Source organism: Ictalurus furcatus, chromosome 5, assembly GCF_023375685.1.
Source record: "Ictalurus furcatus strain D&B chromosome 5, Billie_1.0, whole genome shotgun sequence".
Classification (NCBI taxonomy): domain Eukaryota; kingdom Metazoa; phylum Chordata; class Actinopteri; order Siluriformes; family Ictaluridae; genus Ictalurus; species Ictalurus furcatus.
Genome location: NC_071259.1, coordinates 27,565,011 through 27,585,212, shown reverse-complemented (window position 1 = coordinate 27,585,212; position 20,202 = coordinate 27,565,011). Strand labels below are relative to the sequence as shown.

The following is a 20,202-nucleotide window of genomic DNA, read 5'->3' as shown; positions in this document are numbered from 1 at the left end:
TTAAATAGCAACAGGTTGTTTTTTTTATTCTCTTATTGTTAGGCTTAAATTATGCATCTGACAAACAGGTCATTGTGAATGAGTTGTTACTATAGAAATGATAACGTAGTAAACCTTGCACATTACTATACACCTGAGAGCTTCTGGCCAATCACAATCAAGAATTTAACAGTGCTTTGGAATTAATAACAGAAACACACAACTATACTGTACACTCTTATATAACTTTCTTATACACTTTAAGTAAGACAATATTGAAAGATTTTTATGCAATAGTTCTTACAGTATAAAAGCAATCCGGTATACTTGCATATAATGTACAATACTCCCAAGACACAGTTAAAGCTTAATCTTGACATAGTCAGAAATCTAATCTTAGCACAGCAAACCTTAGGTTACCTTTGCTTCTCAATCCTTTACCCAGTACAATAAATCCAGGCCAGCTGCTACTCCAGGTGGCTCTTGTGCTAAACCCCCACAGCCACCAGCCTGACAGGAATCCTGTCACTGCTAACAAGGTGCAAAATAGAGTGTTTGACAATATGTTCATTTGCACTCTGGTGGTCACACACACGCACACACACACACACAGTCTGCGGCTATGGCTGTCAAAACACAGAACTAGTTAGCATAGATTCAATAAACAAGAATCAGTGTGCTGTACATGAAGCTAGTCTGACTTCCATGCTGGACATTAATAGTTCATCTATTAAGGCCTTATGTTCTACATGCACTTCTAATATAAGTTTACATTCCCATTTGACATGTACAGTTGAGGTGATAAGTGTACATACGCCTTGCAGAATCTACAAAATGTTAATAATTATATATATATATATATATATATATATATATATATATATATATATATATATATATATATATATGTATGTATGTATGTATGTATATAGTACTGCCCCGAATAAGCTATTTCACATTACAGATGTTTACATATACTCCATAAGACACAATAATAACTGAATTTACACAAATCAACCAGTTCAAAAGTTTACACACGCTCGATTCTTAATACTGTGTGTCGTTACCTCGATAATCAATGACTGTTTTTATGTTTTGTGATAGCTGTTGAGTCCATCATTTGTCCTGAGCAGTTAAACTGCGCACTGTTCTGCACATTCTTTGCTTTTCCAGCATCTTCGGCATATTTCCAACAGTGGCTGATGATGATGTTGAGATCCATCTTTTCCACACGGAGGACAATTGAGGTACTCGTACACTCATACTATTCTAAAAGGTACGAACATTCACTGATGCTCAGATGGATCTTAAAATCTTTTAGCCACTGTTTGAAAGGGGTCAAATATGCAGAAGATGCTCGAAAAACAGATACTGTGCAGGACCTGGAGGATTTTTCTTAAGAGCAGAGGGTGGGCAGTTTAACTGCTCAGGACAAACAACCTGTAACAAAACATAAAAACCATGTCGATCATCCAGGTAACGACACACTGTATTAAGGGTTAGGGTTAGGTTTAGGGTTAGGGTACTGGATGTAAACTTTTGAACTGGTTCATTTGTGTAAATTCAGTTATTATTGTGTCTTGTGGACTATGCTATGTGAAGTAGATTATTCAGGGCAGCAATAAGGAAAAAACAAAATGCAATTTTTATGATCCAGGTTTAAATTTTTTTATTTTTGTTTTTATTATTAACATTTTGCAGATTCCGCAACAACTTATGACCACAACTGTAAATGAGAGTTAGGGTTAACTTTATTTAACAGTTCATTCAGTTCAATTTTATTTCAGCCGGTTTAGCTGATAAGCTGAAATTCACCTCACAGCTGATGCTCAGCTTGCAGCCTACAATTCTATTTAAATCATATGCCAATGACCCGGATTAAGTACACAGCCAGATACAAGGTCAAACCCAGTAATATAGCTCTAATTACAACTGATCCTTTCCTTCTTGTTTTTCTTATTATCAGATTTTCACAGAATCCCCTGCAGAGTGTTTTTATTTATTTTTTTGACTGGTGACTGTCCGTTGAAGAAATGTTCATTCATTCGTTTTCAGTGATCATTTTATCCTGGTTATCATGGTGGATCTGGAGCCTATCTCAGGAATACTGGGGGAGAGGTGGGAATTCAGCCTGAATGGGCCGCTAGTACATCACACACATAGGGGCAATTTAGCAAAGCCAATCAACCTTTTGGGAGATGGGATGAAGACCCACAGGGTGCCCACATGGAAACAAAACTTCCTACAGACAATAACCCAAGTTCAAGATCAAACCCTGGGAAGTAACCCTGGAGCTGTGGGATGTACCTGTGTTGATGTTTAAAGTGTCAAAAAAACAACATATGGAAGTCTAGTTGAGCTTTTACTCAGCTTGTACAAGGCAAGTGTGATGATTTTAGCATATAGTTGGTCCAATGCTAATTGGTGGCCATAGACTCTTAGAAAACAAGGGTTCCTCAGAGGTTCCACGAGAGCTAAATAGTTCTACCTATCTATCTAACTATTTGTAGCTGAAGAAATCTTTGAGTAATCTATAGATTCTTTCCTATTAGGAAAAACGTTCATTAAGGGTTCTCTGGAAGGGTTAAGAGTTCCCCCACCAAGACAAGCTCTTAAAGGTTATATATTAAAACCTTTTTCTGTGCACCTCAAAATGGTTCTTCAAAATCCTGAATGATTCCCATGACAGCCTGAACCCTCTTGTTGAATGGATATCCATGAAATATAGCATTTCTTAGTAGCACCTTCAGTTCATTAATAAAGTTTTAAATGGGTCATTTTCTAAAATAGGTTCTACTTGGAATCTTTGCTGAAGGGTTCATTTTTGATCCCTCTGTTGTTGAGTCCTATAGGGAAATTTTAAGGGTTCCCCCAAAGGGGCAAACAGAAAACCCATTTAAGATAATGAATAGAAATGTAAGCTTCTAGTACTTGATAGCAAATTGGATTGGGACAAATTAGGGGTTTTTTTTCCCCCTGAAACACTGTTTTAAAACCATGACTGTCCTGCTAATAAACCCATAAAAATTAAAGTGCCTCAATAGGTACTTTAGAGTGATGCCATAGAAGAACCTTTAAAGAATCATGGACTTAAAGGTTTTTCAGTGAACCAAAATGGCTCTTCTGGGAATCAAAAATGATTCTACTATGGCATTGCTCTAAAGAAGCTTTCAGGAATGTACAGATTTTGGTTATGATAAATCCATAGTCTTAGCAGAATAAGACAAATGCACCAAAAGACATTACCATGAACAAGTTGATACCCTGCTCTACTTACTAATAATATCTGACCAAATGAATGAATTGGCCATTTTAATTACAGTACACTGCATTTGCCAAATCCTCCAAACCATCTGAGTTGTGTATCATGTCCAGCATGTGCTACACTGTTTATATCTAGGTGTCTTTTGGCAGTATGTCACTTTTGTCACATATGCTCTCATCAAATTAGCCTTATATATATATATATATATATATATATATATATATATATATATATATATATATATACACACACACACAGAGGGAATTTCTGAACTTCAGTGAACTCTTCAACTATTTATATAGTTTTAGAATCATAAACCTGTTCGGAAATAGAATACATCAAAATATATGAAGACCAGAAGGGATACAAAAAAAATATTTACAGTATGCGCAATGCGATTAGGCAACATCACCTAATATTATTGTGAATAGTGTTCACGAGTGTGTATGATCTGTCCGTGGCATCTAAGTCAACTTTTAACTCTGTCTTTAAGTTTACAGCTCTTAGACATGACCATAACGTGTCATCAGCAGGACGTTGGCAGTGTATTTGCAGGTTGCGCAACGTCAGTCCTCTACCTGATGAAGTAGACCTCTTTTCTCCTGCCAGGTGAGTTAATTACAGTGACGCTACCTCCCTCAGGGCCAGCAGTCATGCAGTACCTCTCAGCGTGCAATGTACAGCGATCTAATTATACCGGCCTGAGAAACACACCATGAGCCTCCCATCATCAAGTGAGCACCAAAAACTGGATATTAATCCATCCATCCATTCATTTTCTGTAACGCTTATCCTTCACAGGTTCGAGCCTGGAGCCTATCCCAGGGAACTTGAAGCCCAAGGCAGGGCACAGCCTGGACGTGCAGCCAGCCCATCACAGGGCTGTGCATTCACACACCCATTTACATACTACAGACAATTTGGAAATCAATCTATAAAATCAGTCTATAGTGGAGGTCTTTGGACTGGGGAGGAAACTGAAAACCCCCGAAGCACAGGTAGAAAGTGCAAACACAGGGCGGATGCAGGAAACAATGTTGTTACATTTATTTATTTATTTATTTATTTAATGAGGGTTAAATCTTCACTGTCTGCAGAATTCACAGCAGTCTTAACTGCTGTAAACATAAAGACTGTCCTGTGCTCATCCCAGGATTCTTATTAACAATATGAACACATCATGCTGAGCATCCTTTCAACACGCTTAGGTTTGACTTTATAATATAGAGCTGCAGAAGAGTAACGATTTATAAATCATACTATCCGGTGTCACGCAGACCAGGACAGTATCCCTTTTGTGCCTGGTTCCTCTCAAGGTTTCTGTAATTTTAGAGAGTTTTTCCTTGCCACTGTTGCCTCTGGCTTGCTCATTAGGCTTGCGTGTTTTTTCTGAGACACCAGACTGAGGTGGTCTGGGGCTCGCTCCTACGAAACTGTGGTGTGGTCCGCATCAAGTGTGCCTCCGCAAAGAAGGATTCTTTCCAAACCATGGATCAATTGCGCAATTCCCATGGAACCCCAATTCCAGAAAAAAACACGTGTGAAAGCGACATTATTTACAGCCAGATTTCTGTAAATGTGTATAATTAAAAAACTATATAAATCAAATTGAAATGGAGTGGAATGAATTAGAGCAGTAGTCGACACTTCCAAAAATGTTACTATGCAATGCAACCATCTCTGCTAGTAACCTCAGCACTGGTGCAGGGGCACCCGGGATGCTGTTTCAGGGAATTCTATAGAACCCTGGATGCAGGTGTTAAGCTGCTTAATGCACACTTCATGACTCATGGTGGCAATGATACTGTGTTTCTCCAAAGCATAAGAACCAATAATTGCATTCAAATTCATACAATAAAGACTACCAGGGTTGCTTTAATTTGCAGAAAACAATTTAAGGGTACAGTAAAATCCCCAAAACTAAGGAGTCACTGAATCGTTTAATTAAAAAATAAATGTGCATTTAATAAAACGCTTTACAGACTGAAGGGTAATCAGAAATTGGCTATAAAGTCCTTCACGACTGGAAGATCCAGGAGTAAAGACAAAGTCACAATTTGTGCAGATTTTACACTTTGGGTATTTCATGGTTTCAGTCATGACATACAAAAACGTAGGAGGTTGGCAATGTTAATGAAATGTATGAATACAGTTCATTTACAGTAATACTCTAAAACATTATGCAGAGTATACGTAATGTCACAAACTCAGCCTCTGAAGAGTTACACTACCAAACGTTTACACGTAATATATATATATATATATATATATATATATATATATAAATATATATATATATATATATATATATATATATATATATACAATGTGTATATCCATCCATCCATCCCATCCATACATTTTCCATACCACTTATCCTACACAGGGTCACGGGGAACCTGGAGACAATCCCAGGGGACTCGGGTCATGAGGTGGGGGACACCCTGGACAAGGTACCAACCCATCGCAGGGCACAATAGCACACACAATCACACAACCATTCACACGCTATGGACAATTTGGAAATCAGCCTACAACGCATGTCTTTGGACTGGGGAAGGAAACCGGAGTATATAAAATATATATCAAATGTAACTATACAGTATATATTTTATTTTATATATATATATATATATATATATATATATATATATATATATATATATATATATAAAACAGCAGAAGCAGTGGGTAGTTCGGTCTATTTGGCAAATTTAGGAAAAAACCTCCTGGGTGAAGCTTCATCATGACGCCAAGCATATGCAACGCTTCATCAGGAATAATGTTACAAATGAAAATAAATAAATAAATAAATAAACAAGACATAGTTTTGACTTGTTTAACACTTTTCCTGATCGTTGCATAATTCCATAGTGTTACTATCTTCATTAATATTCTAAAATAACAGAAAATAGGGGGGGGGGAAGACCTTCTACAGGCCAGTGTGTCCAAATTTTAACTAGTATAATGCATATGTAAATAAAATAAGAGCAATACTGTATATGCCTCTTTAACCCATGTAATCCCAAATTTAATCCCAAATAAAGTGTATGAGTGCACTTTAACTCTTTGGATATCCCCATGACATCCCCATGCATCTTTTAAAAATCTTCTTCACAAGTTGGTGAAAATATATAGTTTCTTTTTTAGTCAAAATTTTAAATAGTGGGACTCTATAGCCAAAGGTTACATCATGCATGAATACTTGCAATTAAATTGAATGTAATTTCATATTACCGACATGCTACAGTGCAGAAATATAAAAAGATATAAACTTGCACCCCTTTTTTTTTGGTCTCCAGAACTGAGACAACAAAATATGTGCATTTAGGATGAAGCACTGCATTATCACAGTGAACACTGAAATGTTGCACCTCCTGTAAGCATGCTAAAAAATATAGGGGGGAAAAACACGATTAATGTATCGTTAACAGAATCTTTAAATATTATACAGCAAATATGGTATCAAATATGGTGGTTGTATATGTTTTATATAATGTTATACTTACTTCCCTTTATATACATCTGACAAGGACATTTTTATAAGGTGTAAGAAGAAATAAATAGCTGTGGTCTGGTCATGTGACCATCATGTGTCCAATTTTCATGTGAACAACGTATAACTAAACTAAAGGTTAGTCACAACTGTAAACAATGAGATACAATCTATCGGCACAGAAATCCCAAATATTTGTCGTTATAGTGAGACTTCTGCTATATACATAGTTAGATCTGTTATGGTAATGTCAACCGCTTTAATAATTCATTTATCCAGGCTGAACAATCCCCCAGTAATGAGAAAAAAACAAAGCGACCAGGTCCTCGCCCTGACTGGACAATGGATTAGCATATGAATCGGCAGTAATTTGAAGGATCCCTAGAAGACCTGAGGAGGCACGATAAACAGGCAGCTGGGGATTATAGCGCACTGACACAAACAGAACAGGATGGGCCTGTTCTCCTGCGGGACCATGGGATAGCGAGGAAGCAGTCCGGCCTCATGCAAAATTCATGGGGGGCAAAAAAAAAACCACACAAAATAACACACAAAGCTGTACCGGACTTGAGATGTTCCACTACAAAGGTTCCCTTAAAACACATCACAGTTCTCTGGTTCAGTGAGCACCAGTGTGTTTGTTCTTGACTGAAATCTCATAAAATTTGGACCAAATGTTTCCCTTATGCATTGCTCTGTAGATCCCCTCCCGTCGCTATTTTTAGTTCGTTCTGTTAGTGCATTTGAAATAAGCAACTTCAATATGGGGCAGGATTACGCCTCAGATGGTACTGCTACCGGTGAAAATAAATAAATAAATAAAAAATCCATAGCTTTATTCCAGTAAGAAGCTCAACAGTGAAAGTTTGGGCATCACTTCAAAAACACAGGAAGGCTTTCTGCATGTGCACAGATGATCAGATATGTATGCAGCAAAGGGTCAGGCTTCATCTTTCTGCTTAGCTAAGCTAAGATCCTGCCTTCACATTCCTCTCACATCTCTCTCTCTCTCTCTCTCTCTCTCTCTCTCTCTCTCTCTCATTAGCCGTACATACACAGCGAGCTTCCAGCAGGAGCTAACATCACGTTCAGGAAAGAGCAAAGGCGCTGAGTAAAAATGCAACGGCATCTCCTGTGGGCGCTGAGTGACTGAAATTTCCTCTAAATCTTTAATGAGCCGGAAAGCTTCTCCAAAGAACGCAAAGTTACTGAATCTGGAGGGCTTCTGCTGATCAATTAACTCACTTTCAGTGAGGAGGAGGAAGAGGGAAGCACGTCAAGTGTACACGCTTTAATAGCGGCTTAATGGAGTAGCAACCATACTGTATCGAATATATGGCTTGCATTATCGGTCAAGCAGCAGGTGAACGTCGTGCTCTAGTGGACGTCATCGAGCGAGCCTGACATGTCGAGTGTCTGGTTAAGTATGCGCACAAGATTCTCGCTTCTCATAACTTCAGGAACATTATTAATACTTCATGGGGTAGGTATCAATATTAGAGCGCTGTGTCAGTATTCAATAATTACTCACTACAATAGTTTGTCTTTTAAGTCTTCTGGAGTTTTCTCTTATCAAAGGTTTTTGATGTAATTACCAGGACGTCCTCAGTCCTTGCCTGAGACTAAATTGCGACAGCACTCTACCATATACAGTGTGTAAAAGAATCATTTATGAATACTGAGTAAAGTGGGAAAGGTTCAGAAGTGCCAGAAGGTCTGTGCTGTTTAAAAGTGCTTGGCCCCCGAATGTCTGAATACAGAGTGGTCTGATGATCAGTCAGCTTTTATTGATCCGGGTTCGAAAGTGCTGACGCACATACAAACACACACACACACACACACACACACACACGTGTCTCCTCCCCTCTCTTAAAAGCCCTCTCCTGTGTATTTAGCTCACATAGCCATCTCGAGTTAACATGGTGTATTAGTATGCGTGATGCCTAAGTGTCTATAGATTGACTGAATGAATGGCATCAGAATTTCAATTCATGTGGATAAAGTTTGATAGTGTGATCAGGGTGAAAGGAAGCTACCAAACTTCCAAAGTACCAAAAAAAAAATTCATTAGCCGTTTCAGACCTTAAAGTAAAACTGAATTACATTACATAACAGACATACATTACATTTAATTCCATTAAATGTGTGCATATTGAAATATTTGTTGGTTGGCGCTGTATTTTCATTATTCCTTTGAGAAGTTAGCGGTTGTCTACTGCTCCGATGTCACAGTAAATGTAAATGAGCTCTGCTGTAAGTAATAACAGACAGCTTTTCCTGTCCAAAAACAACCACGCAAGGGCTTCTTTTCTAACTTACCACTTCTGAGCGACATTCGATGTCATCCATGCACCCATTCATTTTCCACACCACTAATCCTACACAGGGTCACAGGGGAGCCTGGAGCCTATCCCAGGAACCTCGGGGCCCTGGGTGGGGGACACACTACAGACAATTTGGAAATGCCAATCAGCCTACGACACATGTCTTTGGTCTTGGGGAGGAAACCGGAGTACCCGGAGGAAAACCGAAAGCACGGGGAGAGCATACAAACTCCACGCAAACAGGGCGGAGACGGGATTCCAGCCCCCAGCCCCAGAGGTGCGAGTGCTAACCGCTGAGCCAACCCCCACCCTTCAAAGTCTCGGCTCAGCTAGTTAGAGATCTACAAGCTGACGAGGACGACATCATTGATGTATTGGCATGAAAGTTCTAATTTTTGGACGCTGATCTGTTTGAACAGAGTGTACAGATGAGCAGGTATGAAATACTCTGACTAGACCAAGAAACTAAAGTGCTGCTGCATTGCTGCCTTTAGGTAGAGAGGAAGCGAGAGCTACATCCCAATGGCACCACTATTGGCAGGTAGGGTAATGTAGAAAACCATTAACCGAAGTGAAAATAGACCAACAATCAAAATACATCTTGGAAGATATATATGCAAGTCATTCAGGGTGCATTTTTCCTGGTGATGAATTGGAGATGAGTATAGACACATATAATATTCAGAATGTTCTGGTATGTCACTGCCGTCCTGTGAACTGAAGCATGAATGTAGTAGCGCTGTGACTTTTTAACACTGAGAGCTCACCAGCACACTTCATATCCTTCATGTAAGTTCTTGTTCAAAGTGTCTCTTAAAATACTTTTTTTTCCCCTGGAAATATATTAAAGCAAATGCACGTCTGTAAAAAAAAATCCATTTCAGTGGCCTGTAACAGTCCAGTTAGTCAGTGCTTCCCAGCCCACATGCCACATGGCAAGAGAATGACGTCGCCTAGTAAACGCTGCCCAGACCAACCCCAACGCACGTCTTCCTTTTATCCCTATGCGCTAAACGTGTGAATTAGCTCCGAAAGCACTCTGTCTGCAGCTCGCCACGTAGTAGCAGCCCAGCTGGACAGATCCTCCATCCGATTCTTCTGTAATCAAATGCCTTGCTGAGTGCCCAAACCATGAGTTCGTCAGGTCTCTAATGGAGATTAACCAGCGTGGCTGTCCTTTACCAACCTGCATTAGTGCGGACGCAAACATCAGCAAACTACCAACAAACTTCCAAACTCTGATGTTGAGTGATTTCTGCAGTTAAATCATAAACTCACAGGAAAAAAAGGGGGAAAAACTGTACCTTTCCTTGTCAGTCCTCAAGGATACACCTTTTGTACTTTTAGTGTATATGTATTACCAGGAAAGGTGTGTGTTGTTTACCTTTAAAGTATTCCCTGCTGACAGCGCCAGGGTTGGGGGTTCGATTCCCACCGCTGCGGTGTGTGTGGAGCTTTCATGTTCTGCCCGTGCTGCGGGGGTTTCCTCCGGTTTCCTCCCCCAGTCCAAAGACATGCATGGTAGGCTGATTGACATGTCCAAAGTGTCCATAGTGTATGAATGGGTGTGTGAATGTGTATGTGATTGTGCCCTGTGATGGATTGGCACCCCGTCCAGGGTGTACCCCGCCTTGTGCCCAATGCTCCCTGGGGTAGGTTCCAGGTTTGGGTGACAATGAGAATTGTATTGGTTTAATTGCAACTGTAATCGTCCCTGTGGGTCTCTACTGGTAATTTGTTGCCTTCTATTGGTGGCATGATATGTCTAGTGGATACCATTAAGGACCGATAATGGCAATGGTTTTAATGGTTAGCTGATAGTTTGTAGTGGAAACCATTAGAATTTCTATGATGGTTTCTATTGGGGGGGTTTTTTCCAGCAGGGTTACTCTCCAATTATGTACCTTAAATCATATTTAAAGGTACACTACATACACATCACCATCTATTTTCTGTATCGCTTATCTTACAATGGGTCGTGGGGAGCCTGCAGCCTACCCCAGGGGACTCGGGGCACGAGGCTTGGACAGCCTAGGCACACACACACACACACACTCACACTCACACACCCATTCACACACGACAGACAATTTGGAAACGGCCAATCAATGCATGTCTTTGGACCGGGGGAGGAAACTGGAGTACCTAGAGGAAACCCACGAAGCACGGGGAGAACATGCTAGCTCCGCGGACACACGGCGGAGGTGGGAATCGAACCCCCAACCCTGAGGTGCGAGGCCCTCCCCTCACATCACCATGTAATAGATAAACACAAAAGGTACAACAAGATATATTCGTCAAGGTACCACCACTGTAACAAACAAAGGTACAGATTAGTATGTTATTTTTCTGATTGTGTATATTATTTGAAGCTGTTACACAGACACAAAGAGCATGTTAACCCCACAGCGATGTGTCAATCCCAATCGCAAGGCTTCTATGTAGTATACAGTATCACAGTAAGTCAGTGTATAGGTATAAATCATAGCTGTCCAGTGTGGGTGCTCTGTTTGAGTAAATCCTAGCCTCAGGAATTATGTTTAGTAAGTTATTCAAGTCCTGCAATATGCCCCGGGCACAACAGAGACTTTACACTTCACATTTCTTTGCCTCAGGACATGCTAGTGGTTTAGTGGCATTAATATAGCAGGGTGGTCCAAAAAGTAGCTCATAAATACAGGATTTCCAAAAATGATCTGTAAAAACACAGAACGAAAATAACTTCACAACACGTGCCTAGTGGAATCAACTTCATAATTATGCCTACAATGAGCACGGATGCATAAAGTATTGTTTGGTAATCTATAACTCAACTTTTTAATAGCCTTTGCAACACTGATACTTACACAAGCCTGCAATATGCATAGAACTCACACATATAAAGCACATTTGATTAAATTCTGTGCGCAATCTCTCACATCTACTTATACCTTAGGAGTAATACACACGAGGTTTATATCAATGCACTTGTACTGATATATTATCATTTCAATAGTAATAATTAATTCACAGGGACTTGTATGACAGACGGTCTCCGTAATCTAAGGTTAATAATAAACGGTAAAATGTGTGTTGTTATTTAACAAAGAAAAATGTCTAATCGTTGATACGGTGAAGCTTTCTGTCTCGTTTATGGAAGGAGTCTTGAAACAGTTAACGTGAAGAGCTGAGGTCTTATTAACTTCAAAAGAGAGGATAGTACGGGGACGATGGTTTATATCTGCCGTAACGTACGTGATTACAGGAAGTAACTTGTCCATTCCGTAACATTAAATATAACTATAATGATAATGAGTCTTTATCGGGCACGTATACATTACAGCACAGTGAAATTGTTTTCTTCGCGTATCCCAGCATGTCAGGAAGTCGGGGTCAGAGCGCAGGGTCAACCATGATACAGCACCCCTGGAGCAGAGAGGGTTAAGGGCCTTGCTTAAGAACCCAACAGTGGCAGCACCGTGGCTTGAACCCTGGACCTTCCGATCAGTAACCGCTAAGCCACCCTCTAAACTGATAAAAAGCATGTCGTTTCATTCAGTTGGTAAATTGCTGTGGTCTAAGTGGCACAAAACACTTTGAGATGTTCACAGTAACTCCGCTTCACATCAGGCATCCACACGCACCTCCACGTCATGAAATATTTTCCTTGAACAGCACACCACCCCGTCGCGTTTTATTCCTTATTCAATACAGCGCTAGGCATTGATGATCACATGCTATTTTTGTCCGTCTCCCGCCTCCCTAATAAACAGACTCTCGTGTGTAGTTCACTTTCGGTGCATATACACGGCACAGCACCGAAGCTGTATCACACGTGGTGCTGCGGTGAACAAGGCTTTTCCATTAAGCACGTCTGCGATTTATAATCCGTTGCTCAGGAAGGAAAAGAGATTACAGGAGACTGATGATAGCTGTAGCAGATACCTGCTATCACTATGTTCTCATAATCGCCTTCAATTACAGACAACACAATTACAGGCCATGAGGGAATTCAGGCTACACATTAAAGACAGGGCATTAAACAGGGTTCATTTAGTAATGAATGCGGTTTGGCATATCCACGTGTCTGAAAGGCTTTTGCAACGTCCTGGTATTTTATTTTGAAACATCCGTACGAGCCATGTTCTCATCGGTGAACACAATAAGGGCCTTACGATGTCAGTTCAGTCTGTGGTTTGCATGCATGTGTGTGTGTGTGTGTGTGTGTGTGTGTGTGTGTGTGTGTGCGCGTGTGTGTGTGAGCATACTCTTTTACATACTCTATATTCCATTTAATAGTCTCCAGGGTTCTCTGGTTTGTTCCTGACCCCACAACAGAGGGGTTTTTCTATCCAAAAAATCTTTAAGGAACCCTTTTTTTTCTAAGATTTTAGTGGGAAAAAAATTACATAAATGCTTCAAAATGAAGCTGCAAAGTTTTTCAAGGACTTTTCAAGTACACAGTTTTTTTGTTACACAGTACATCTCCTGTGTGCAAACCAATTCTTCATTTACATTCCTTGAATACACCTGAATTTTTCGTGTGTGTGTGTGTGTGTGTGTGTGTGTGTGTGTGGTCATGATTTTGTATCCTGTGGTACACCAAAGACAGTAATATCTGACAGGTTTGACCTTGTGGAGACATTTATCTGGTCCACATGAGGAAATCGGTTTATTTATTTTTTTACAAACACTGCAGAGTTTAAATATTTAAAAAAATAAATAATAAATAAAAAGTCAAAAGGTTTCCTTTTGGTTACTGAGGTTAAGGTTAGGGTTACGTTTAGGGTTATGCATTAATAATTATGCCAGTGGAAGATCCTCCTGTGTGTTCATCCAAAATCAATGCATTAGATGACTTTTTGTTGTTGTTGTTTTTTAACCAGAAAATCGCATTTTTCAGGTTTGTCAGTATTTCTATTTTCATGCAACTTGAGGTCGGTAGCATGGAATTAAAAACCTCTGACCTACAGCATTTATGTAAAGATTTTATTTTATTTTTTTTAAAAACAAGCATAGGTGTGAGTTCAAAACTGAATGTATTCGTTCAAGACTGCAGGTCAATATGATCAATATGGGCAATATGATCAAATCATATCAGTATCATGATCAATTTGATCACTGTGCATGTTTCTGACAGTATCGCAGGTATCATTTATACGTTTATAACTATTATTATTCACCGTGATATACAGATGATTGCTTTTTAAAATCTACTCTTGTGCAAAACAGTTGGGTTTTGTTTTGGTTTTTTTTTTCTTGTATTCATTCATTTTTCGTCAGTAACTGCTTTATCCTGGTCAGGGTTGCTGTAAATCTGGAGCATATCCCAGGAAAATGGAAATACACCCTGCATGGGACAGCAGGCCAATGCAGGACAATATAAAGACACATTCACACACTCCATAAATGTCAAATTAGTACATCATTGAAAGGTTTGAGTTAAAAGTGGCACTCGTGCAAGTTTTGTAGGTAAAAGTAGGCGAAATATTGCGATAAGTGAATTCTGTAGCATGAAATTATTGTGAGATGATATTTTTTAAAATATTGCCACATCCCTAATCTCACATTAAGGAATTTTATTCGCTAATTTTTTTTGTCTTAGCCACTATTCCCTGCCACTATGACAATCGTGTGTGTGTGGGTGGGTGTGTTTGTGTACCAGGGTGCAGAAGCGCTCAGGTGGGTCTCCGCACGTGATGTCCGGCGGCTCCACTCGGATCTGCATGAAGTCCTTCATGGTGGCGGGTCGGGGCTGACATGCATAATACTCCCACGTGGGCCCATCATCCGTGCTCACCAGCGACTTACAGATGTCATACTGGCCCAGAGAAGTGAGCACACAGTGCAGGAACAGGCAGATCAGGAGGAGCATGGTGTGGAGCGCTAGGATGGACTAGGACCGGGAGTTTGGGGTGGGGCAAGCGAGTGAAAGGGGTGGAGCCTGTCAGCATCGACACCAAGACGTTTTCATAGTTGATTCGCTGGTCAATCATCCATTGCGTATTCACTTGTTCTCTTTCTAAGCGAGGTCTATCGTTTAAGAAAACCGGGAAGGAAAGTGGGTTTGGACTGTTCTTGTGGTTTAGGATCGAAAAGTCACTTCTAAAAAGTTTACTTCTGAATTTATAAACCTGGGAATTTGGCTCAGAACTCCGACAGCTGGTGAAGACATCTCTTCACCTGTGTAAAGTCCATATGGTTTTCTTTATTCATGCTTTATCCAGAAGCCAGAATAAACATGAAATATTTGAATGTCATTAAAAAAAATGCATTGTGCTTTCCTAACTCAGGATCTTGTCTCTCGGCAATTTACTCGTCTCTGAACAAGGTGTCCCGTTGATGGAAACTGGATGTGAGGCCGGTCCATTTACTTTGAAAGGCTTGCTGTAAAATTTCCGATGTTGATGTCCGTCAGATGTCCGAGCGGCGCTCGAGCTGCTTCATTTTCACTTTCTGTCTGGGAAATGATATTAAAAAAAAAAAAAAAAAAAAGCAAAATTATACACAATCTTCACTTTCAAAAAACAACAACAAAAAAACAAAAAAAAAACATCCTATGAAATGATTTTACACCTTCTGTCTCTCTAGTATGTATCTTTTACCTTCACACATGCAGTGTTCTTTAAAGGTACAATTGCATAACGTAAAGGTACACAGGTACAAAATCTAAGCTACCCTACCAACAAGGAAAGGTACAGTTTAGTAGCATTTTATTTCTAGGAACGTTTCCGAATCCCAGACCACTCCAAAGTGCACAAAGTTCACATCGCTCAGAAGGAGCACACTGTCTCCGTCTCAAACCGCACTCTATACCATACACTACCTAGCCTACTACATCACCCTAGTGCATCATTTCCACATAGCACACTATTTATTAAATACATATTTAAATGCATTGTATTAAAGGGGTCCTCAGGTCATAGTCAGTTGTGGCCCACGGTTAATTGCTCGGGGCAAAAGGGACACTCGATGTGTGACAAAATGTGACACAAAACAAAATCAGAAGTAAAATTCTATACAAAATATGTCAAAACACGTAGCAGGTTCTGATTTGGACACAAACCTTTGAACAGGAACAATCTTCGCCCATGGCAAAGATACAAAGTTTAGAGTCTTGCTGAAACTAAGCTGGTGGTGTAGTGATTCCCAGTCCGAGATTTTAATCTTTGGCTAAAGGTTCAGATTTTAAAAAAATATTCTTTTCTGAAATCTGATCAACAGCAAGCATGGAGGAGATTCAAGCTGTGCTGCTGTGGATTGTGATGCATTGCTTTGCTAAACAGGTAATTCAGAGACGAGCAGTGGGAGTAAAGCGAGATCAGAATGCTCCTAATTCTAGTAAGCAAACGGATTTGATCATTAGAGATGACTGAGACAGAGGAACGCGCGCGCGCGCGGCGGGGAGGGCACGCGCTTTTCTCCGCACTGTAGTGCTGTATGAATAAAGCCCAGCTCGCTTAACCCACTTGATAGTTTTAAGTAGACTTTTACATTTTCCAGTTCCATGCATCAGCATGTTCAGCGCCCAATTCCCACCCCTGAAAGTTCCTGAACTTTGAAAAAGTACCACCTCCCGAGTACGGACTTCCCAATGGGGAAATATTTTCCCAGGAACTTAATTTAGACCCTGGTCCCTGCAAGTGGAACCCCCAGAAGTCCCTAGTCCTGTGGTGGAAACGCGGGTAACTAAAAAAAAAAAAATTATATATAAAAAAATAAAAATAAAAAAAGTCCCAGCTGATTTTGAAGAATGTCCTGATGAAATAAAAACGCGCCTTAGAACCGTGCGTAAAAGGGTCGCGGGGTATGGAGGCGGCTTTGGGAAAAACCTCAAATCCCCAAAACTTACCTTGTGAGACGATGTCTCCGAGCACGCGCGCTCTGTTCCACGATTTGAGCTCGTATTGAAAGCAAGACATCTCTTCTTCTGTCATCGGGATGAACTTCAGATAATGCGTAATCCCTTCCCAGGAGCACTCAAATTCTCTGCGCAAATCTGCAGCACAAATCCTCTTCCATATAAAATGTGTGTGTGTGTGTGTGTGTGTGTGTGTGTGTGTGTGTTAAATATTGTTCAGCTTAATGTTTCGGTTTAGTTTCCGTCCTGCATGTGCGCTCAAGGACAGACAGCGCTCGCGTTACGCAGGAGCATCTCACCCGCTTCTGATCTCTCCATCCTCCTCCTCTTCTTCTTCCTCCTCCTTCTCCTCCTCTCCTTCTTCTTCTGCCCCCTTTCTCTCACTGCATCTAATGCTGCTCAAGCCTGCAATCTTATCAAACGCTCTTCGTCTGAAGCCTGGTTCTGAGTTTTACATGGCTTTTTTTTCTTTTTCTTTGTAGGGCTTTGAAAGTAAGTCCACATCCGTGTGCTGTCTACCTTATAGTCTAGCCTTCCTGGCTCAGGACTCAAAGTTTATCTGCCGGCTGGAAGCCTGGAAGCGTCCCAGTGGAAGATCAGGCATCCCGCCCTGCTTAAAGGGCCACAGACAAATCTCACATCACTGCACTGAAAGCAGCTGAAATCAAAGAGCACAGCCATGTGTGTGAATGACTTCTCTGTTCGTATAGAGGACAGTGAGGATGCACACCTTATGTGAAGAGAATGAGCTTCACATATGAATAATCACATGGGATAGTTACACATTTGGTTTTTGAAACACCTTTTTCATACGTAGTGCACGTGTTTTTAACTATTATAACTGTTTTATTTCACATGATTCATGCATTTTTGCATGTGATTTTTTACAAACGATTCATTTTTCATGTGATTTTTAGGTATGGTTTCTCATTTGCACATGTGACTCTTACACACGATTCATTTTTACAGTACTTTTAGCAAATGACTCGTTTGTTTTCACATATGATTCTTACACATGATTCATTTTTCGTGTGATTTTTACGTATGGTTTCTCATTTTCGCATGTGATTCTTAAACACGATTCATTTTTACAATACTTTTAACATATGACTCGTATGTTTTCACATATGATTCTTATACATGATTCATTTTTCATGTGATTTTTACATATGGTTTCTCATAGCACATGTGATTCTCACACATGATTAATTTTTACAGTACTTTTACCATATGACTCGTTTGTTTTAACATATGATTCTTACACATGATTCATTTTTCATGTGATTTTTACGCATGGTTTCTCATTTGTGCATGTGATTCTTACACTTGATTCATTTTTCGTGTGATTTTTACGTATGGTTTCTCATTTGCGCATGTGATTCTTAATCACAATTCATTTTTACAATACTTTTAGCATATGACTCGTTTGTTTTCACATATGATTCTTACACATGATTCATTTTTCATGTGATTTTTACGTATGGTTTCGCATTTGTGCATGTGATTCTTACACACGATTCATTTTTACAATACTTTTAGCATATGACTCGTTTGTTTTCACATATGATTCTGACAAATTATTAATTTTTCATGTGATTTTTACGTATGGTTTCTCATTTGCACATGTGATTCTTACACGTGATTCGTTTGTTTTTGAACATATGAATCATTTATTTTCACATGGGATTCTTAAATTTGATTCATTTTTCAGGGCACATGGTGGTTAGAACATTCACCTCATACCTCCAGGGTTGGGGGTTCAATTCCCACCTCCACCCTGTGTTTGCGGAGTTTGCGTGTTCTCCCCATGCTGCGGGGGTTTCCTCCCCCAGTCCAGAGACATGCATGGTAGGCTGATTGGTGTGTCCAAAGTGTCCATAGTGTATGAATGGGTGTGTGAGTGTGTATGTGATTGTGCCCTGCTTTGGATTAGCACCCTGTCCAGGGTGTACCTCGTCTTGTGCCCGATGCTCCCTGGGATAGGCTCCAGGTTCCCCATGACCCTGAAGGATAAGCGGTATAGAAGATGGATGGATGGATACATTTTTCATCTGATCTTTTTATCTCACATGTGATCCCCCACCCCCCTCACCTCCACCACCACCCCCATATTACATATTACGTAATTCCATGTGTTGTCTTTTTTTCCCACGTTTTGCACATGTTTCACATGTAGGGCATGCTGCAACAGACACTCAGATGTGAGGCTAGCAATCATTTGTAAATGAATAATTTAGGAATATAACAAGAATATAATTGCACACTTCCGTGCAAGATAAATTACTAAGTAAAACATTATACCGTATTATATTGTAGCATTTGCAGCGCTATGAGAGACCATTAAGAGCTGTTATTGACTCTCAGCGTAGTTGTACCCTATTGATTTTAAATAAAGAGTCTTGGGGGGGGGGGGGTTGGGGGGGGGAGCAAAGCTAGTTTTCATGAAGGTAAAGAAGTAAAACCCATTTCTTTTATGTCATATGAAATTTTCAGATGCAAAAAAATAATAACATTTAGGAAGCTGACATGTGCATGGATATGAGCCCCTCAAAGGTGCTACATTTTCCATAAGGGCCAATTATATAATATAAATTAATTTAATAAAGGTACAATACACCCTTATAAAATGTCTCTTCTTTAAAAGGGTTCTTTAAGGGTTCATTGGATAATTAGCTTCCAAAAGAGTTCTACTTGGAACCATTCATATAGGAAAAACATCTGCAGTATATAGTTCTGCAAAGAAAATGTAAGGGTTCCCCAGAGAGAAAACCAAAAAATCCCATAAGGATTCTACATTTTCTTAAACTGTACTGTTGCTGTCTTACCGCTCCAGGGTCCCTGGTTTGATCCTGAGCTCAGGTTGCTTCCTGTGCTGAGATTCACAAGTTCACTTTCTATGGGTTTCCTCCAGATTATGTCCTTTCCACCCACCTATCAAAAACATGCTGATAAGGTGAGTTGGTAACTCTAAGAGGTGCTAGGTATAAATGATCCATACTGAAAGATGAGTGATCCATCACCTGTGCCCAGTGTTCCCAGGATTGGCTCCAGATCTCCCTGACCAACATAAAGAGCTTCACACCTGGGGGAATTCACTATGTGATTGGGAGGTGGAAGGAAACCAGAGAACCTGGAGGAAACTCACATCAACAAGGGAAGAAAACAGCCATGCACAAAGACTGCACAAAAAAAGGAACCCAAGCTCAGAATCAAAATGGGAATCCAGGAGCTGCGGACACCATCATGCTGAAGTTTATTGTGAGATTTCATGAATATTTAATATTTGATATTTTTTAAC

The 20,202-nt window shown here is 40.0% G+C and overlaps 1 protein-coding gene across 1 annotated transcript in view; it reads right to left on the bottom strand.

Annotated features, from left to right (window-relative positions):
* The window catches only part of ntng2a (netrin g2a), a 67,344-nt gene extending 50,058 nt beyond the window's left edge, over positions 1-17,286 (bottom strand). The window contains exon 1 of the mRNA XM_053625915.1: positions 14,706-17,286. Coding sequence (XP_053481890.1) covers positions 14,706-14,918 — 213 coding nt within the window. The 5' untranslated portion in view covers positions 14,919-17,286. The remainder of the gene's footprint in view (positions 1-14,705) is intronic.
* Between the last annotated feature and the right edge of the window lie 2,916 nt (positions 17,287-20,202).